We start from the raw sequence: 22,585 nt of genomic DNA, 5'->3' as shown, positions 1-22,585 counted from the left end.
TGGTAACCTAAACGGGTGGGGAAGTGACGGGAGGTTCAAAATTTTAATACAGCTTAAAAAATTTTTTAAATATCAAGAAGCATAACCGCTGCTGGACATCGCTCTGGGACTCAGGGGGGGACCCGAATCATCCTCACCCCTTCATTCACACAACACTCACTCATATCGCAGAGCTCTGGCTGGGATTGAACCAGCAACCTCTGAACCATGAGGCAGCGCTCTTACCAGTGAGCCACAGATCTCTTGTGTGACCAGATGCTTGACCTTATATTTCACTGTTCACCTGCATGTGATTTTACAATAAACCAGTTAAAGCTTAAGTAGAGTCTTTCCTGAATCACCCCCACTCCTTCATACCACAGGACTCTGGCTGGGATTGAACCAGCAACCTCTCACCCGTGAGGTAGCACTCTTACCAGTGAGCCACAGATCTCTTGGCTCAATGTGTTAAATAACTTATATTTCTCCACTCACCTGTGAAATAAACCAGTTAAATTTTGACATGCTGAGGTGGGATTTGAATCCTTGTCTGGATCGCAGCCTTCACTTCCAAGCGCATGTATTTAGCTATATGATGACAATTTAACACAAGCAATAGTGGGATTCGAACTCAGGTCTCCAAGATTAAAAATGTGATGTTTCACCCCCTGAGCCACTGAGTTTGTAAGTTTGTTTCAGGGGTATTTTTGATGTTATGTTTAGTTACAGCATTAATTAAAGCTGCCAACATACCATAGATTCCACTGTCCGTAAGTAACAGCTGGATTTGAACTCAGGTCTCTAGGCTCTACAGGCATGTGGCAGGTTAAATTGGCAGATCAGGTGACCTGCCTCTTTTGCAAGTGGGTGTCATTTTATAACATGAAACTCTATTGCTGCTAACCATAAAACTAGTATCCACCCATCTAATTCTTTTCCAGTCCTAATATGAATGTGCCACAGATCTATTCAACAAAGATGTGCTTCTGGGTTACAAAATGCAGTTTGTTTTTAGTAAAGATCAGTGCAAGTATCTGGTGAGTACGGCACAGCTGAGACCGTAGAAACACTTTCTAGGGCACTGGAATGTGTGCTGCACTAAACGTGTAAGAAAAGCTTTCAGATGGAACAATACACGTCTTCAAGGGTTATAAAATCACCCTCTGGAAGAGTTTCCTCAGTCTTTTTGTTTGTACACCATTTTTCAATCCTGCTGTCAGGTTACTGCCCCCTTTAAAATCATCTGGATGACTTCCACAAGGCTAAAATTTAGACAACCTCTGCCCTGAAAACCTAGATTATATATAAGATTCACATGCAGTGGAGAAACGTATTGTCTACATAAATGGCAGATATCTAAGAGAGTTGTCTGATATTGAGAGATTACGTTGCTGTACAAATCTGGGCATATAATAGATTTCTCCAGAGTGGAAGGAGGTCAAGGGGCAGGTGTACATTGTCCACAGGCTGGGGGTAAAACGACGGGTCAGTGCATCGGCCAACCTTAAGCGCAGGTTGCAGCTCGAGCACACTATGTGGTTTGGGCAGCAGGACTGCGAGGCAGTCTTCTTGGGTTGATTTGAGGAGGAATGATTTTTGGAGGTTGGAGGCAGGGCCAAAGCAGGTCTTTTGATGGCACTTCGTTCTCCGAGGCGGTCCAGGGATCTTCTCAACTGTTGTTGTGCACCTTGTACCCCAGCCAGCTCCCGCTGATACTGCACATCCAGCACATGTAGGGTCCTTTCAAGCTGCAGGCTCTGACGCCTCTGAGCGTTAGCCAGGGAACGCTCTGAGATTGACATGAAATATCAACAAAAGGGTTTGAATAAACTAGCCCTTATTGGACTTGATGGAAATTGAAAATAATACAGTAATTGATTAATTAGTATATTAATTTTTGATACCTCGTTCATTGTGTCTTTTCCTTCTTGACAGAGAGATGAAATTGGACATGCCACGCTCGTCTGGAAGAGATGAAGATATGCAGGATCCAGTGACAAATCCTGAAAAGTTGAGAACTCACGTCATATTTTTACCTGTTATATAAAGTGAACAGCTTTCAGGGGGGGGGGGGAATATGTATATACTACATTTATATATTTTTAGGTTTACATATACAAATCACAAATATATCAGACACTAATATGGAAATTTTGGAAAATTATCAAGAAAATAATACATTAATGCATTTACTCACCCATGGATGTTGCAACAAGCATTTACTGTCTAGAAACAACCAAATATAATATCCCACCAAGACGATTTTTGTGAATACACAAACTTTTCCTCTCTTTTTCAATCTAAAGATAGGAAAAAAGGCTTCTGAAAGTCTGTTAGGTAACCTAACTTTTATAAAGCGACAGTATCTCTTCTGTTCTGAAGGATCGAAACAAAAGACTTGGAGGGGCCAAGTAAGAAAAGAGTGGGCAGAGCTAGTGAGAGAAAGGCAACTCCTCTTCAACTTTACAAAATAATACAGAAAATAAAAGTAAAAAAAATCTACTTTGCAAGCCAAAAAACTAGTATAATCATAAATATAGCTTTAAAATCAGTGGTAAATGTTACAGCCTTTTTAAAGCAAACTGTGCTTCACATTGAATTTCAAATAAAATGTAAATAAAAGCACAAAAAACATTAGCCAGTTTTCATGCACTTCTTTAATATATCAGTTTTTCATATTCACAACAAATACATTAAGCTCTTTTCCTTTTATATAATACAGTCTTAAATATTTTTACACCGAAATATTTTCTCAGAATTTCATCTATCAAAATGTCTTTTCTTAACCTTTATTTCTTAAGTTGAAACACTTGAAGTCATTTCATTATTTTTTATCTCCATGCCTCCTAGCAAACGGACAGTACTTCCTTTGTACAGCTATTTACAGATGAAAAGAGTCTCCCAAACATTTGTATGATAGTTCCTCACTTGAATGAACTTGCACTGGGGGAGGGTGGGGTTAAAGTGCAGACGAGGCAACAGAAAGGAATGTGATACGGACGTTTTTTGGTGAAGGCTTAAAAAGCAAATAAAATGGGGGTTTGGGGAGTGAAATAAAAATGGTTATAGAGAATCTGTATATATGTGTGTTTATCTCCGAGTTGTAATTAAACGGGTCCCCAAGTATTCCAGTCAAGAAGGATCGATCCTTCACAAGTCAGACATCTTCAGTAACATTCCCATAGAAAATAAATACAGCATTCTTAAAATACACCTCTACCATCTCCATACGCAACCCACGTTAGGTTTGCCAGCTTAATCTGGTAACAAGTTCATTCAAACGTCTTGTCTTTTTAAATTATACATGTGAAAACAGTGACCACCGTCACGACTCAAAGGATCCGTGGAGCTCCTCTCTCCTTAATGGCAAGTTTAAGTGGCGGAACCAATTCACAGAGCATCGTCCTTATAAAAATAATCGAAAAAAAGAACCAAAATAAATAATCCAATCCATCTCAACAGAAGCAAGAAGATGGGATGCGTGTCTTCGCTTTTGTAACAGAGCACGAGTGGCGAACCAAGCGCAGAGCCTCAGTTATCTGTGCAACATCAAGCATATTGTGGAGTCGAAAGCAAAAATGCGTCATTTCCTACGAGAAAAAAAGGAGGCAGAGCCACTTATTTCACTACGAAGAGGCCGAAATAACAAAAAGCATCCCTACGAGGGCACTTCCACTATCCACAGTGTCTAGGTGAACTTCAGGGCTACACAGTGCTAGTGTCACTACAGCCCAAAGCTATGCTAGAGGGTTGACGCAGAAGTCTTTGGACCAACTTGAAACGAAGAGTCGCCGCTTTGTCGCCTGTTCGAGTCATAGGGCGAATCGATTTGGTCGAAGATCCAGATAACCGTTCTCCGGCAATGGCGAAGGTGGCATTAGGAGGTTGGATTAAGCTTTGGTTTTTAGTGTCCCATGGCCCTGCCTGCTTTTGAAATCAATTTTCATTCATTTTGCAATCCGGTAACCATGCTTTAACCTCTTCATATGACAAAATATATTAAGTCTTTAAAAAGGCAAAATTGCTTATCTGCATCAGTCATTTATACAAAGTGCACAGACACACTGCGTAATGTCCATTTCAGCAAATCACAGAATGAGTGAGAGAAAATATGTATGTATATATATATATATATATATACATATACACACACACACACACCTCTCTGAGAGTTCGAAACAACACCGAACAAAAAGTAATACAATTAAAGCAATATAAATTAATGTAACTTTGCAGGCCTGCCTGTATATAACACAAGAAAAACTATATGAAACTTAATGACCCTATGACCCGTGAACAAATATATCAGAATGAATCCAGCGGTGCAAGGTCCAAAGTGTTCGAAAAGAGACTCGGATGAATCGAATCTAAAAAAAAAATAAAATAAAAATCTGTTAACCGTTATGGCCTCAAAGGAATGGCTTCTAATAACAACAGTTAAGCTTAAAGTTGTAGTGAAAAGTACAGAAATACATCTGAAATACGCCCACATTGTTACTCCATAGCAAGGCTTCGTGTTTGCTTTATACAGTGGGTTTTTCTACAAGAAACTTTAAATAATGTAACCTTCAGCTACTGTAAGGAGTCGAAACTAAATCAAATTCTCTAGAAGCGCGGAAACCGCTTTGATTTTGCCCACCTCAGACATTTCTGATGGTATTTGTGCCGATCCAAGAGAGGCTAAAAACATTTCCCCAGGCTTCTTTGCGTGGGACATGTGAAATGCAAAATAAATAAAAAAAAATACTAGTTTGCCTTGACAAAGAACTAAAAGAAAAAAACCTACAGAATATTCTAGAATATATATGTGAATATAAAAAAAAAAAGTCTTTTGATGGTTGCTTCATTTACCACTGGTCACAAACTATATCTGTAACTGAAAAAGGGTCGGTTTATCTACAACATATGACCCTTGAGAGAAAAAAAAAATGCTAAAGACCAAAGAAATCTGTATTAATAACTCCACCCACGGGCGACATCTCGTAACAAACTCATTGCAAGAGAAAAAACGTTTCTAAATATCATTCTCCTGACATTCAGCACCTTTCCATGACTGCGACTTGACGTCCTCTTTCTTATGCCAATTTTCCCATCATTCCATGTCACTGGGCCCTGTTTTCTGATTGGCCAGTGCTGTGTGTTGTTCCCCTCCAGGGGCGGAGCAAAGGCGGGGCTTGTGCTCCCAATATCATTCATCCCAAACCCATTTATCTTCCTTCTTGGGGAAAGTTTTTCATCCCCTGCCAAAATCTGTTTGGGTTTGTTTGCCTTTTTCTTTCCAGTGAGCAGCTGTTGGTTTCTCACATCAGTCGTTTTTGTTGTACGCTGCATTATCGAGTTGTCCTTTGTGATGTTTATGACATTTTTGTAAAATCAGCAATGACACCCTGCAGAGATCATTTTTATTTTAAAGCAATTCCATTGAGGCCGTAGCTCTTCGGGTAAAGAGGAAGAAAAACAGCACATTCTTTGAAAACTAGTCCTTTTCTGTGTTATGGATGAACCCACCGTAGGAACACAAGACGTCGTAAAAACTGACAAGGGATGGAGTTTTAGGATTTGCAGCACTATTTAAACGCTGAGAATTCACCTAAAAGGAGACACAAACGACAGATTCGTCTCAGTTTCATACTAATTTAAGCGATACAAGTAAAAAAGGTACAACACTGTTTGTGTACGTGAACTTGCCATAGCCACCAGCCTGGATGGGCGTCTTGGGGGAAGCGCAGGTGTACATGCTGAAGTCCTCTGTCTGGAATCCAGCGCGGTTAAGGGACGGTTCAGAAGCGCTGCGGTGGATCTTGGGCAAAGAGCGTGCCAATAACTCAATAGAGGCCAGGATCTGCCATAAATATATAATGCATATTAAAATAAAAATCATGAGAGCACATGCGTTTGGTGCTCACACTGCACATAGTGTGACCCATTAAATATAACTATGAAAAATAAAAGTGATTAATAGTAATAATAGTATTATTGCACTTTATTTAGTTAATTTTAAAAATAATAACAAAAAAATATTATAAAAAGTGTGATAATGCTATTAAATAAATTATTTATATACTGTACACTTAAAAAAAATACACTGCTCACATATTTACATTAACATTTTTTATATGAATTTTCAAATCTAAAATCAGCAAGCTTTTATTTTGGCGGGTTGCCCGGCAGGTAGGTATACACACTGGCTGTTTTAGCACTGCTGAGTTAAGCGCGTCAGTGAATGAATGAAATGTTACTGTTTTGCGTTTTGTTATGAAACAGGCAATGCATAGCCTAGATACAGTGGGGGAAAAAAGTATTTAGTCAGCCACCAATTGTGCAAGTTCTCCCACTTAAAAAGATGAGAGAGGCCTGTAATTTTCATCATAGGTCTACCTCAACTATGAGAGACAAAATGAGAAAAAAAAATCCAGAAAATCACATTGTAGGATTTTTAAAGAATTTATTTGCAAATTATGGTGGAAAATAAGTATTTGGTCAATAACAAAATTTCATCTCAATACTTTGTTGTATACCCTTTGTTGGCAATGACAGAGGTCAAATGTTTTCTGTAAGTCTTCACAAGGTTTTCACACACTGTTGCTGGTATTTTGGCCCATTCCTCCATGCAGATCTCCTCTAGAGCAGTAATGTTTTGGGGCTGTCGCTGGGCAACATGGATTTTCAACTCCCTCCAAAGATTTTCTATGGGGTTGAGATCTGGAGACTGGCTAGGCCACCCCAGGACCTTGAAATGCTTCTTACGAAGCCACTCCTTCGTTGCCCGGGCGGTGTGTTTGGGATCATTGTCATGCTGAAAGACCCAGCCAATGCCCTTACTGATGGAAGGAGGTTTTCACTCAAAATCTCACGATACATGGCCCCATTCATTCTTTCATTACACGAATCAGTCGTCCTGGTCCCTTTGCAGAAAAACAGCCCCAAAGCATGATGTTTCCACCCCCATGCTTCACAGTAGGTATGGTGTTCTTTGGATGCAACTCAGCATTCTTTCTCCTCCAAACACGACAAGTTGAGTTTTTACCAAAAAGTTCTATTTTGGTTTCATCTGACCATATGACATTCTCCCAATCCTCTTCTGGATCATCCAAATGCTCTCTAGCAAACTTCAGACAGGCCTGGACATGTACTGGCTTAAGCAGGGGGACACGTCTGGCACTGCAGGATTTGAGTCCCTGGCAGCGCAGTGTGTTACTGATGGTAGCCTTTGTTACTTTGGTCCCAGCTCTCTGCAGGTCATTCACTAAAAATAAAAGTGATTAATAGTAATAATAGTATTATTGCACTTTATTTAGTTAATTTTAAAAATAATAACAAAAAAATATTATATAAAGTGTGATAATGCTATTAAATAAATTATTTATATACTGTACACTTAAAAAAATACACTGCTCACATATTTACATTAACATTTTTTATATGAATTTTCAACATTTTCAAATCTAAAATCAGCAAGCTTTTATTTTGGCGGGTTGCCCGGCAGGTAGGTATACACACTGGCTGTTTTAGCACTGCTGAGTTAAGCGCGTCAGTGAATGAATGAAATGTTACTGTTTTGCGTTTTGTTGTGAAACAGGCAATGCATAGCCTAGATATATGCTTTCAGTTTTAATGAAAATCTTGTAAAGTATCACAGTTAGTCGATATAATAGAGTGCATTAACAGTTGTCAACCATGTCGACCATGAGCGGTCTGAACTTATATATTTATTTTGGTCATGCACGCGCATCTGCACGCCACTTATGGCCACCCTTGTATATTATATAATTATTTTAATTACATATAACATGACCTTTTTATTTATCCAGTGGACAGAGCGCAATAGAGTAAGAGTGAAATAATTAAAATATTCATTTTGTGAATTTATTTAAAGACAAAGCCATAGTTTGTTCTGTAAATCACTATTTAATAAGAAAAAGAAATAAAAGAAGAAATTAAATGTTTCCCCCGCTGTACTGAAAACATACCAATTTTGTGTACTGTTACACCAATAATACATATATATTTTACTAGTATTTGAAATCAAACTAATTCAAATGCAAAGCTGCTTTCTGTTAATGCCACTCAGATGCCATCTTGTGGCAACACACCTTGACATAAATCTGCATGCCCATGACAGTTGGCAGCCAAATTGGAGAAAGTAGACGTTTGACAGGTGTTCACAACATTACCTGAGGGAAAAGAGGTCTCTCCTCTCGCTTTTTCTTCAGACAATCTGCCATAAGTCTCTTCATGGCCTTGGGGCAATTACTGCGCACTTTGCTCAGGTCACAAGACAGGTAACCCCGGCCAACCATGAAGATAATCTGGATGAGGAAAGATATGAACATTCATTTCTGCAATTTTCAGATACTGGCAGAAATTTGATTTTTGTACATGACGTACATCCTCTTACTAGTACTTTAACATTCAAAGTTGAATTGATGAGAAAACATCATATGAACTGCTTTGAAGGGATAGTTCACCCAAAATACACTGCTAAGAGGTTCACCTGGTCTCTGTTGTTGATGTTAGAGTAAGGCAGAGCCCCTGACATGAGCTCATAGAGCACAATGCCAAACGCGTAGACATCCGACTGGAAACTGTATGGGTTTTTATCCTGCAATCTGATCACCTCCGGAGCCTGAAGCAGATCAGCCAAGATGCAGATGTCAGTACAGAAGAAACACTTCTGACATAGTTAAGACATGTTCCTTCACTCACCATCCACAAGATAGAGCCAGAAAGCTGCTCAAACTGATGCGAGCCACTCCAGCGGGATTTCACTGTAGCCAGACCGAAATCACCAATCTTTACTGTTAGGTCCTCATGCAGAAAGATATCTAGGGAGGTGGTGTTAAGGCTAAGAGCATATAGACGCTAGGAGTTGAACAACTTCTGATTTTTTTGAAGTCGACTTTTATGTGATGAAAGTCAAGTCGAAGTCGACTAGTCGCTGATGACGTCATTAATGAACAAATAAGTCTGGAGCTGTGACAAACAGCTTGTGCACAGCTATGGCATATGACACCGCGCTGCCCACATGGCTGTTGCTCCTATAACAGCTGTTTTATCAGTTCTTTTGTTTTTGGGTTGTTATATTTCTCACAGATTTCTGCTCGTTCTAAATCAGGTACAGATGAATTAGCACAGTAAAGATTACATTCATATGAATGCATTAGTGAGAGCGATTGCGTGTGTGAATTAATTCTGCCTGGCAGCGTCTCTCTACTAGTAGTGAAGCTGTGGAATTTAGTTAAGAAATATATTCTTGAATTTTTCAGTTTCTAAGCTATTTTATTGAGAAATCACAGAATAGTGTTGACAATACATTTCATGAATGATTCTGTGCGCGTGATGTACTCGCTACTGCCTGTAGGCTACAGTGCAGCAGCGCATTAGATTAGAACGGCGATTAACTTACCTGTACAATAAACTGTTTAAAACGTGCATGCTCCCGTTCAGTTTCGAGCATCCAGTAATATAATCACACATGTCTTATGGAGCGCTTTCAGAGTATGCATTTATTTGTCATTTGAACTGTTTGGAAACGGAGCGTAAATGTGGAAGCCCTTCAAAGATTTCTTATCCTGTTGCGCCCTCTATAGGACCAGCGACTAGTCAACGTCAAGCTTAAAGCATCGTGGCAGAGCATTGAAGTCGACTAGTCGATTAGTCAGTGCAACCCCTAGTAGACGCACACATATACCTACCAATAGTGACCTGAAAAGATAGATTTATGAATTTTTATATTTCTATAACAATAAAGATTTTTACAAAGGATACTGTTACTCTTCAGATCTCTATGGATGATGGACTTGGCGTGCAGATAGCTGTGGATAAAATGATTTACAAGTGTTAAATTCATGCATCATAAACTGAGCATTTGAGTATCTGATGCCAGCAGGTTTCACGCTTTCTATTCAAGACTTAATGGATTCTTTATTTTTAAACATTACATTGACCTAAAAACTTTGGAGTGTCACTCACTCCATGCCCTGAGCCGTCTGACGGGCAATGTCAATCAGCTTGATCATCTCAAACTTGGTCTCGATGATGTGCAGGTGGTGGTAGAGACTCGAGCCTTCACACCACTGTGTAACAATAGCCAGCTGGGGTTTGGTGGTGTAGCCCATGAAGAGCAGGATGTTCACATGGCGGGTTTTCCTGCGGGAGATAAAGAATTTTCAATATGCTTTGACAGAACAACGTTTTGGTAGCACACAATCTCAAAAATGTGAGACTAACATTTAATGACAAGGTTTACAAATAATGAGTTAATTGAATACTTTAAGTTTAAAGATTAAGGCTGCTACTTAAGCCATGTATTTTATGATGAATGATGTTTTTACAAAATGAACAATTTTGTTACAATACTGCCTTTTTTAATTTCCATCGCTCAATTCCCAAAAGAATGAGACGGCACTAATGATAGAAAAGTCAATAGTCAGTGAAAGGAAGTGCTTAACCCTTATGTTACGTCAATTTTAGAGAATTTCAGTCAAATAAATATTATAAGATTTTGTTTTATTATTTTATAATTTAATTGTGGTCATTTAATTGTTTAGATTTAATATAATGAATAAAATTTAATAATATTTTTTTGCAACCATGTTACCAACAATTGGTATATTTTAAACCCCTTTTGGTTTTTCTCTTCTTTTTTGTTAACAACTGTTTATTGAATTTTCTTCTGGGAATAGCAATATAAAACAAAAAGCAACTGTGCAAATTTAGAACCAATCCCAAACCTGGTAGACGTTAAAAAAAATAAATAAATTAATAATAATAGATAAATAAATGGCAATAAAATAATTTTTTACAAATATTTTAGAAAAGCTGACAACATTAAAAGCTGAATGCCATAAATTTACAGTTTTCACATTAGATCCATGTATACGAGAAGTTGAGAGTTCCATCGAAATAATGTCCAACAAATACACAATCCAGGTTCGTATGACGGTTATTTTCTTCTAATAAAAATTTAATAAAAAATAAATACAAATTTATAACAAAAAATGAGGTCAAATTATTATATAATTATCGTTACATTTAATTAAAATGTTTAATTTAATTTAGTTAAATTTTTTGCAACCCTGTTACCAACAATTGGGATCGCTTAAATTATGATTTTGATGATTTTCTTCAAATAAAAATAGGGGGAAAAAAAATAAATACAAATGTTTAAAAAAAATAAACAATGAAGTTAAATCAAATATTATGAGAATTTTATTATTTTATACTAATTTTACACTTAATATAATTGTTTAATTTAATTTTTTGCAACCCTGTTACCAATAGTTGAGATAGTTTAAAACCCTTTTTATTATTTTCTTCTAATAAAAATGACATTAAAATTTTTTTAAAAACCTATATTGGTTAACCACTACCTAAAACCTACAATTTGGACAGACCGTGTTTTGAAATGATGAGTAATTTTACGCTCTTACCTGAGGACACCCACTTCATTCTTAAAGGCCTGTAGCTGCTGTGGAGTGGGAGCTGTGACATTCAACATCTTTACCGCCACATCACCTGAGGAGGAAGAAGACACACATTTAGCCTTTTCTGTACATTCCTTTATCATCTTTAGACCAAAACTGTTCTCAGAGGACCTACCGTGCCACTTCCCCTTGTAGACTGTTCCAAAAGAGCCAGATCCTATCCGCTGTCCCAGGGTGATCTGACCTTCTGGGATCTCCCAATCATCGCTGGAGTCCCGTCGACCCAGGGTTTTCTAAATATTAGACAAAATAAATGCCAAAAACCATCTCGAATGACCTTTGAACTGGACTAGATGTGTCAAGTAAGGTCAAGAAATCTTCACCATTTTATTGCGGTCCTCAGATGAAGACGATGGCTTCCGCTCTCTCGGTGGGCAGGGTGATTTGGACACCTTCACATTGGGCAGGGAACCAGGCAGGGAGGCAGGAGGTGTGGCCGACAGGCCTGTTGTGGAGCCTGGCATTACGAGAGGTCGAGAAACAAAGTAAAGTTACTTTAACAGGAAATATGAGAGCCAAAGAAGAGAGAGACAGAGTAAGAGGGGAAGGAGACAGAAGGAAAGGAATAAAATCTTAGAGTCACATGGGGGGAGAAAGAGAGGAAAGGATCACGTCACAGCCCATGCAGTGTGAAATAAGGGGCTGTGAGCAATATATGCCTCGACTGAAGTATACTAACAAATCCTAAGCCACACCCCATATCTCTTTCCCAGTGGAAAACCAAAAAGTATCCCCAAAAATGTCAACAAAAAAAAAGTCACATAGATCTGTACGCAAAAGTACTGCAAGTAGGGATTAAAACAAACAATTCTGGCAGGTATCAATGTTCTTATTGGTAACTAAAACTAATATATTTTTTTTTCATTTGTTAAAAAAAAATACTGTTAAATAAAAAACTGTAAGATGAAAATCTTAAACTTAAATAAAAAAGAATATTAGTTATGTTGCCTTGGCAAGTAGCTGATATAAAATACGTTTAAATTTAAAGACTAAAATTACTAAAACTGAATTTTTTTTAAAGCTAATTAGAAATATAAATTTTATATTATATTTAAAATAACACTGTCCAATGCAATAAGCCAATACTTATTTTTACGTTATGGTCAATAACCAATACTAAAATTCAAAACTATTTTGTCTAAACAAATAATAAAAAATAAAATGCTAAATAAAATAAAAAATAAAATTCAATCAAGTCAATTCAGGCATCACAACATAGTGTACAGTATAAAAAAAATACTATATATTATTACTGTGCTGTACTGGATATTCATTTTGAGATTTGCTTTTTAAGATTGTTTTTTTATTATTATTTTGTGAGAACTGCATTTTAAGATTACATTTGACTCTTATTATTTGTGTTTCTAAAGAATAACCGAGTGTTAGATAATGGCACATGTGACCTAAATAAAATATACATTATATTTTTAATATTGACCGATTTATTATTATTTAAAAGGGGGCCTGTACTTCTGAAATGTCTGCGAGACACATGTGTCATTCTTTGCTTTACTAAGTGAGTCAAGTGTATTGAGTTGAGGAAAAGTGACTGCAGCCCATCAAACATCAGTGAAAGAGTTTGTGCGAGAGAAGTGGCAGAGAAAGTGAGAATTTAAAGGAGGAGGAGTGAAATTGAAAACACACAAGGTGGAAGACAAACACAGACAGACAGACAGACAGACATGCAAAAGACGAGACAAGGAGTGGGACACAGCCACGCACAAAAGCCTAGCTACCTCTGAACACTGGCTCAGGCTCAAAATCAAAGACAATGTCATTGGGGTGGGAGGACAGAAGGGGGCTTGAGGTCCGTGTTCGGTTCTTCCTCAAGCAGCGGGCTGGGTGTTGCGAGGGGGCTGCAGGGGGAGAGAGACAGACACGGGATCACTGGCCCCCGAAGCTCAGGTGCACTTCCGGTCACCCACTACCAAAATCCTGTGTCTACTCTCAGAGGTTGTTTAGAAAAGATCAAGTGAATTATAGGTGACACAGAGCCAGTTTTTCATTATTTCTGTATACAGTCTGTCCTTAAAGGGACAGTTCACCCTACTGGGTGTTGCGAGGGGGCTGCAGGGGGAGAGAGACAGACACGGGATCACTGGCCCCCGAAGCTCAGGTGCACTTTCGGTCACCCACTACCAAAATCCTGTGTCTACTCTCAGAGGTTGTTTAGAAAAGATCAAGTGAATTATAGGTGACACAGAGCCAGTTTTTCATTATTTCTGTATACAGTCTGTCCTTAAAGGGACAGTTCACCCTAAAATGAGAATTCTGTTATCAATTACTCGCCCTTTGTTTTATGGAAAAGAGCAGCTCGAAATTCTTCTAAACATCTTCTTTTACCTTCCACAGAAGAAAAAAAAAAAAGTCATACAGGTTTGGAACGACACCAGGCTGAATAAATGATGACTGAATTTTCATTTTTGGGTGAACTGTCTCTTTAAACTTAGTTCTGGGACATGTTTTGAAGAAGCAGGAAGGACAGGGGCGGGTTTTGAGAACACAGAGATTAGGAATTAGTAGTTTACAGCAGGCCAGTAGTGATAAAGAAAAGGGCTGAAGCAATTCACAAGCGAGCAGGGGAGAGAAAGGCCTGTTTGTCAGCTTTTACTAGCAGGCAGAGTGAAATGGATCAGCTATCCCAAACTTCTAAGGCCAATGACACAGAGACAGCACAAAGACATGGGATGATGGAAAGCCATTTGAATTCGGTGTGTCTTAGTGTATGTTTTCTGTTTCGGACAACACTTACCTCCATCTGACCTCGGTAAGCCTTGATCACGGATCAAATCCTGTACAGAAATAACACAAATTAGCAGGGAATTGGGGAGACCAGAGCAATTGTAACATTTTGTGCTTTTTGCTTACTACAAATGTACCTTACGTTTTTTGGGGGGTATAAGAAACTTCTATATTAATAGACTTAAAATAAACAAGATTATATGGTTGAGGGCACTTAATGTAAACACATTTAAAAATAAATAATATTAATTTAAATAAATTATAATATAATGCATCTAAAATAAAAGAACACTTCAAATATGATCAATATTAATATTACTGGATGCTAATTTTTCAGATTCAGGAAGTGCAAAGTAAAGACATTTTTAAGTTGGGCTTATAACATTAAAATGGATTAAATCCTTTTGACTAAAATATATTGGTTAGCTGGCCAACTGTCCAGTTCTCACATCAATGTTGACCGGCTCGATGGTGTTGATATGGACGTTAGGGGCTGAGGAAGAGCGATCCCTCTGGCCAAACTGGTTGCGGTGGTCCTCCTCTCCAGGTCTAAAGGACTGTGGGATAGGGATGGATTTGGACGGGGACACAGTAGGATGGCACAGAGACCTGGAGAAAACAGAGACAGGAGAGTACAATGTAATTCTGCACAATACACGATTAAAAGCCACCTACACACTACAGTATATAATTAATGTGACCCTTAATGTGACAGTTTCTCAAATAAAAGTTACATAGCAGATACATTATACATACACACTACCATTCAAAAGTTTGTTTGTTTTTCTGAAAGAAATTAACACTTTTATTCAGCAAGGATGCATTAAAATGCATCAAAATTGAGAGTAAAGACATTTATAATGCTACAAAAGACAACTACTTCAAATAAATACTTTCCCTTTTAACTCTATTTATTGAGGATTCTGAATAAATATTCCAGTTTCCTCAAAAATATTAAGCAAAACTCTTTTTAACATTGATAATAATCAGAAATGTTTCTTGAGCACCAACTCAGCATATTAGAATGATTTCTGAAGGATCATGTGGCACTGAAGACTGCCTATAACCGTACTGTGAAGTATGGTCGAAATATCCTACCATCTCCGTTCATAACAAAAATTCTAAAATCCACTCATGGGCAAAATATTACTGACATAATACACCTCCTTTTTTTTCCCATCAGAGCCCATACCTAATGCTCTGTCATCAGGCCAGTATCATAATAGCAGTGTGCAGCATTTACATTATAGTGTTTAGTTATAATAATATTTTGAATTCTCTTTTATTTTAGGTTTTGAGTTTTCAATTTAATTTTGTCACATGCTTGTCATTTTATTAGTTTAAGATTTTTAACTATGTTTTTAGTACAATTTATTTTTGCATATATTTTACTAGTATTATTTACATACTATTATAGTAGTTTGAATTCATTTTTATATTAGGTTTTAGCTATAGATTTATATAGTGTTAATTTATTTTTATATTATATTAGTATTATTTACACACTATTATTGTATTTAGTAATATTTTTAAATGAGCTTTTATTTTTATATTTTCAGTTTTCATTTTCATTTTAGTTCTGTCATGCTTTTCTCGTTTTTTATTCGGTTTTGTTTTTAAGATTGCTATAGCTTTTGTTTATGTTTAGATTATATTAGTATTATTTACATACTATTATAGTATTTACTAATATTTTGATTTAGCTTTTATTTTTATATTTCTACTTTTCCTTTTAATTTGAGTTGTGCCATATGCTTTTGTCATTTATTATTTTTAGTTTTTTTTAAGCTTTCTAATAGTTTTCATTTACTTTTATATTATATTAGTATTATTTACATAGTATTTAGAAATATTTTGAATTTGCTTTTTTTAATTTCAGATTTTTAATATTTTTTATTTTAATCTGTTTTTCTCATTTTTATTAGTTTAGTTTTTTTTAAAGATTTCTTTAGTTAACAAAAACAACACTTCATTAGACATCATTTTAGTGAAAAACAACTACATTTTTAATCTGTAAATCACATAAAGCTACTGTATAACTTCAGAGATCTTGTTATATGGACTGTTTTCCTTCCTACTTTTTAGTATTGTATGGCAGAGAGAAGCCTGAACATTCTGCAGAATAACTCCTCCTTTTTTATTTTTTTAGGTTTTTACTAGGATTGTAACACATTATCGATTGTAATGTAAATAATTACTCACATCATGCAAATTATTTACTATAACCGTACTGTGAAGTATGGTCGAAATATCCTACCATCTCCGTTCATAACAAAAATTCTAAAATCCACTCATGGGCAAAATATTACTGACATAATACACCTCCTTTTTTTCCCATCAGAGCCCATACCTAATGCTCTGTCATCAGGCCAGTATCATAATAGCAGTGTGCAGCATTTACATTATAGTGTTTAGTTATAATAATATTTTGAATTCGCTTTTATTTTAGGTTTTGAGTTTTCAATTTAATTTTGTCACATGCTTGTCATTTTATTAGTTTAAGATTTTTAACTTTTCCATTATCATGTTGCTAAGCTAACAACAATTAGTATAAAAGCATATTCACACATTCATATTTAGAAAACTAGATTTGACTAATTCTAAATACTTTTATAAATATTAAATGAATTATATTTCAATTAATTGCTCCCACCTGCTTATATATGGATTTCTGCACTATGCTTGTTGCAATGCATTATGGGATGGATACTTAGGATGCCCCCATAGAATTTGACTAAAAAGGCATTTTCAACTTTTAGACTTTTTTTTTATGTGTCTATGATGCCTTAAAATGCTACCTACATAGGCGGCTTTCTAGATTTTGAAACAAAGCCCAAAAGTTAATTGTAACTACAGATGGCGTAAAAAATTCCAGTTACTTTATTCATGCTATTCTTCATTTATAACATCATGTATCTTTCAAAATGAACATTTTTGGTATAGTAAAACATCTTTATATTACTTTCACATCACACTCATGACAGCAACTCGTTTGTCGGGCCAACTCACCTCCAGGTATATAGATGGCGGATTGTGTTCTCCTCCAAACTTATCTAAAAGCGCTTCTAGGTGCTCTTGGGTTAACTTAATCATCTGTTTGATGTTCCATATCTGCAAATAAAATTAGAGTTAGCAAACCAATTTTCCCAGCTTCCTTTCCTAGCTGATTCCTAGATTGATCCGATCTTTGAACTTCACTATACATGAGTAAGGACCTAATTTTCAGGCTAAATCTAATAAACGGAATCATTTGCTTGTCTTCACTAAGCTGTAAAATCTGACACTGACGGCTGTCTCTAGCCCTGCCCACAGAAACTGTGATATAGTGATTAAATCTGAGGTGTGAAGTAAACAGACAGTGAGCATTAGCAAAGAAACTGCTGCAAAATGCTTCAACTTAAACTGAAGTGTATTTTTTTTGTTAAATACTTTGTCCAGTCTCAAACTTAAATTGCAGAGACAATTTTAAGCCGTTCATAGACTTATTTTCCTGAAAACAGCCAACACTCTGGCACTTTCAAAACCTGACACGGCGGTATTGTCTCAACCAACGGTGTGTGTATTGGGGGCGGGACTATCCTTGTGTCTGACCAATGGAAACAGGAGATCTTCAGGAGACCTTTTATTTTTTGGCAATCGACCCTTCTTAGAAGAATTATGCATTTTATGCAACTTTAAATGTACAAAAATCTGACATTCACAACCATAATGTGAATATGTTTAAGCATTTGAGGCTATTTATCAGGAGATGATTGATCTAAAAATGTTAGTTCTTGAAGATTTTAATTGCAGCACATTTTAAAAACCATTGGTGTGCCTGAGGTCATGACTGTGGGCAACTGCAATTTGGGAAAAAGTACTACCACATCCAATATTAGAAACTTTTCTCTCTTAATTTAAAGTACTACAAAATTACAGCCAAGCATTTGCTCAAGGAAACGTGCAAGCAATGCACTTGTTCCAAATAGCCAATAAACATTTTTCAAGTTTGCCAAGCAATACAAGCAGCATCATAAAATACTCCAAGTTCACTGGAAAATGTTCTAGCCCAAGTAAACACAATCTGACAGTGCTACAAAGCTTTACAAGTAAACTTTATTATGATCACCATTTGGAGAAACAATTTTCCAGCAGACTGTCAAGAAACTTGGAATGCCTCTACGTCCCTTGAAATAGCACATTTAAGTGCATCTAGCTTTAGTTCTGATTAAAAATCCTGCATTCCGAGAGTCAAGCTGCCACTTGATTCCTAATCAACTTTGCAGATAAACTGGCTCTACTAGTCAAATTAGTGCGAAAAAAGGCTAAAAGGCATCTGTGACAAGGGACTTTCTCAGTAGACTTGCCAATATAAACTCCTGAAAGACAAAGATTGCTGACAGTTTCTTAAACAGACATTTGTTACAAGCCTTTCTTTTAAAGCAAACCCCATGTGGTAATAGACTGCGTGTTTCCAACATGATGCAGCATAACCGAGACAGTTTAAAATAGCTCAATACATGTGAAATAATTGCAGCCATCTACAACTTCTCTACAAAGAGGCTCAACAATGAAAATTCTGCCATCATTTAGGCCTACTCATCCTCATGCCATTTCAAACCTTATGACTTTCTTTTTATATATATGTACAACACAGCAGCAGAAATTTTGAAGAATATCGTTTTTTCCCCTTCAAAAAGAAATTACAAAAAAAAAAGGAACTGGCATTTTACACTTGAAAAAATATGCAAACACCAAAAAAAAGTAGTCTATATGACTTGCATTTGACTTGTGAAGTCATACAATTTCACTATATAAAAGACAAACTGAAAATATTTGAATGATTTGATAATGAATTGGACTGAACCAATTCCCAAGTTCAATTCGATCCTGTTACCAACCCACTGGAATATAATAGGCTATATCATATAACATGATACTTTTATGATGCTTTTGAATCTCTTTTCAACCATAAAAGCTCCAGTGTAATTGTATCAAAACAAAAGATCATTACATTCTTCCAAATGTATCTTTTATACAAGTCATAGCTGTAGAACTACACAATGAGAAGTTCATGTTCCTTCAACATTCATGTCAGTAATGCAGCAATGTGAAAACTCACTTATGCCAAATATTCAAGATTCCGGGTCAATGTAAAAGTTCAGGATCTCCCATTGCAAACCCTATCAAACTATTCTTTATTGGGAAGTTATGATGTGAACTCTTCAAAGTCTAATGTGGTTATGGCAGTGACCATCAATAAAACTACTAACTAAGTTCATGGACTCTTCAATCGGATGCAATCATGCTCCATTCTTTAACAATACCACATTTTCACTTCAAGTATGAGTAAAAAAGGTAATAAATTAAATATAGATGCCCTTTTAAAAAGAAGCAAGACAAGTCCTGTGTATAATCGGACAGTATAGCCGTTACGGGAGCCAGCAGTACAATTAATCTAATTACCACTAAGCACTCCTACAATGATAACTTACACAAGCTGCTCTTTAATCCAACTAGTCTGCCAGCAAAAATCCATGTTAAGTTCGTAGGAGAGTTTAGAAAAATGCTAGATGGTTTCTAGATAGCTTGAGAAGAAAGAAACCAGCTGTAATGTTCCAGAAACACAGCTACCTTTTGGTCAAACTGTTTTTGGATTATTGTAGCTGGTTTAAAGCTTGCATGTAGAGCATCAACTAACCAGCTAGTAATAGGTGGTTTCTGGAACATTGTAGATGCTCCAACCTGGTCAACCAGGCTCCAAAATACAGCTAAAGTTACTAACTTAAACTGGACGTTCCTGCAGGGTGCAGAATGTACCCACGAAATACCCCAGTGTGTACATCGAACAGCAAAGACCCCCTATAGCAGCAGAAGTGATTTGTGCAGACAGTCAGCTGACAGCTTAGAAGAAAGATGCACAATGCAATAAATTTGCACGGGATCAAAAATAAATGTAGAACGTTAGCAGGACCAAATGCACGAGCACAATGACATCACTGCAGATTTAAATGTAAATGCATTCGAACGCAGACTCAGCTCGCGCCAGCTGGTGACACAAAGGAGATAAAGCAATGCATGCGAGCCGTTAATATTCCCCGTTGCATCTGTAGTTTCCCATTAATAAGATGCATCGCAAGGTGAGATATGTAGCATGCATGCATACTATGCAGCGAGGTTGGGGTTGGGGTTGGGGTTGGGGGGGGATAAAGCCAATGAAACACGAACAGGCCTTATGATAAACATTGGCTCAGAGAACTGCAATGACAAAATTATCAATGGCGTCATTCGGAAATGCACCTTGCGAAAATGCATAAGCGCACGATATAAGATTTGCTCTACTATATATATATATATAGTGCATCATCTCGCCCCCTGCAATGCATTGCATCCCCACACGATCCGTATTACAGCCGGTGTTTCCTGAACATCTCCATTCAGCCCAGCTCCGCTCAACACCCCAGTTCTCCTTCAACCCTGACTCCCCCATTGTACCTCCTCGGGAATGTCCTGTTGACATTCGGGGATCGCCGCTCCTCCGGGACAGGCGGGTTCGAGCCCCGCGCCCAGCTCGTCCAGTCCCGGGTCCCGCTCCGGATCGCGGTTCATGGTGTCTCCGTTGAAGACGGGCGGTGGGGACTCGGCGCTGCTCAACGCCGCCATTTTAAACCACGAGAAACCGAGTGGAAAATAATAGAGGAAAGAAACAGAGAACGAGACAGGAGGGGGAGACAGATTCACCAAGTGTAAATCCGTGGAGGGGTAAATGGGGATACTGGACGCCGACCAGTGCGCTAATATTAAAGTGTAAATTATAATGTCACAAATTTGTTTCAGCTATGTGGTTCATGCAACTTAAATGATCCCTTCTTATGTTAACAGCCTATCAGGTTGACCATATATAAAGGTAACTTTTATCTAATAACTCCAAAAAGCTTGATTTTAAGCCAAAAGCTCTGCATATAAACATTAATATTTATGTATATCACCTGACTAAGCACTAAGCAGTCAATCCAACATGATCTCACATCACTATCAGGTGGCCAGAGGGGTACAATTTTCTGAAGAAATAATAATTAACCCTATAAAGTCTACTGTATCATATTTAGTGTCTACATTTCTAAGGCCTCTCAGCATTATCAAAACTTCGCTGAAATTTTTTTCGATGTGCCTTCTGATAGTTCATACTTTTTAGTAAGTAAGGCCTTTTAGTATATATATATATATATATATGGGCATTACTTAATTATGTTTTGCCCCCCATAATTACAACTATAAGGGTAAATATCACTGTAGGGTGCCTTTTGGTGTACATAACTCATTTGCCATGATAACTTAACATAACAATTACTATGAAAGGGTGTTATATTAGGCTAAGTTTTTATATTCATAACAAAAGCATTACTTGGCTCTTTAGATACATTTCCATATATACAGTGGGTACGGAAAGTTTTCAGACCCCCTTAAATTTTTCACTCTTTGTAATATTGCAGCCATTTGCTAAAATCATTTAAGTTAATTTTTTTTCCTCGTTAATGTACGCACAGCACCCCATATTGACAGAAAAACACAGAATCGTTGACATTTTTGCAGATTTATTAAAAAAGAAAAACTGAAATATCACATGGTCCTAAGTATTCAGACCCTTTGCTGTGACACTCATATATTTAACTCAGGTGCTGTCCATTTCTTCTGATCATCCTTGAGATCGTTCTACACCTTCATTTGAGTCCAGCTGTGTTTGATTATACTGATTGGACTTGATTAGGAAAACCACACACCTGTCTATATAAGACCTTACAACTCACAGTGCATGTCAGAGCAAATGAGAATCATGAAGTCAAAGGAACTGCCTGAAGAGCTCAGAAACAGAATTGTGGCAAGGCACAGATCTGGCAAAGGTTACAAAAAAATAGCGTAATTTGCCAAATGTTCCGCCCCCTCATTGGAGAAAATCATTCAAAAAGAAGGCGCGTGACGCTGTAATCCAAGCGATGATAGAAGTAGACGTAGAGGAGTGGGATGACTTTCTTTTAGCCTAATTTTTACAATGTTTTTGTAATGTATTAATTATCATGGGCTGTAATAAAAAACAAGTAGTCCTATACTAATAACTAAAACTATATAGCCTATACATTTGGTTCGAATAGCCTATATTTTAGTAAGCTATAAATATGTGGCTATGTTACAGTTCCCCTTTGAAGCTCTTGTGTTTTTCTCCTTTTCTATCTCTCCAATCCTATTCTGCTCACTGGTGATTGGAGAGGAGTTTTTTGTTCTCACTTTGTTGCAGTTTGCTGATTTTTGTAAAATATCTGTTTTTGTTTTTCCACAGCGCGACACATCCACAGCGCGAAGCTGATGTATTTCCTCAGAGACCAGCACGGATCAGCTCCAGG

At 37.0% G+C, this 22,585-nt stretch overlaps 1 protein-coding gene across 1 annotated transcript; it reads right to left on the bottom strand.

The window, feature by feature from the left end:
* Positions 1 to 2,630: 2,630 nt before the first annotated feature.
* LOC107560707 (serine/threonine-protein kinase B-raf-like) lies at positions 2,631 to 20,905 on the bottom strand. The gene is made up of 15 exons (XM_016244952.1): positions 20,682 to 20,905; positions 17,175 to 17,318; positions 14,657 to 14,878; positions 14,218 to 14,257; positions 13,202 to 13,321; positions 11,789 to 11,922; positions 11,581 to 11,698; positions 11,412 to 11,496; positions 9,952 to 10,128; positions 9,748 to 9,794; positions 8,686 to 8,804; positions 8,474 to 8,605; positions 8,154 to 8,288; positions 5,668 to 5,821; positions 2,631 to 5,569 (listed from the first exon to the last, which is right to left on the bottom strand). Exons 1-15 carry the CDS (start codon positions 20,847 to 20,849, stop codon positions 5,547 to 5,549), a joined length of 1,818 nt encoding a protein of 605 aa, XP_016100438.1. The 5' UTR covers positions 20,850 to 20,905; the 3' UTR covers positions 2,631 to 5,546.
* Between the last annotated feature and the right edge of the window lie 1,680 nt (positions 20,906 to 22,585).

The sequence above is a fragment of the Sinocyclocheilus grahami genome, unplaced genomic scaffold, assembly GCF_001515645.1.
Source record: "Sinocyclocheilus grahami isolate Dianchi unplaced genomic scaffold, SAMN03320097.WGS_v1.1 scaffold740.1, whole genome shotgun sequence".
NCBI lineage: Eukaryota > Metazoa > Chordata > Actinopteri > Cypriniformes > Cyprinidae > Sinocyclocheilus > Sinocyclocheilus grahami.
The sequence above is the reverse complement of the archived record's forward strand: the minus strand, read 5'-3'. Positions and strand labels throughout refer to the sequence as shown.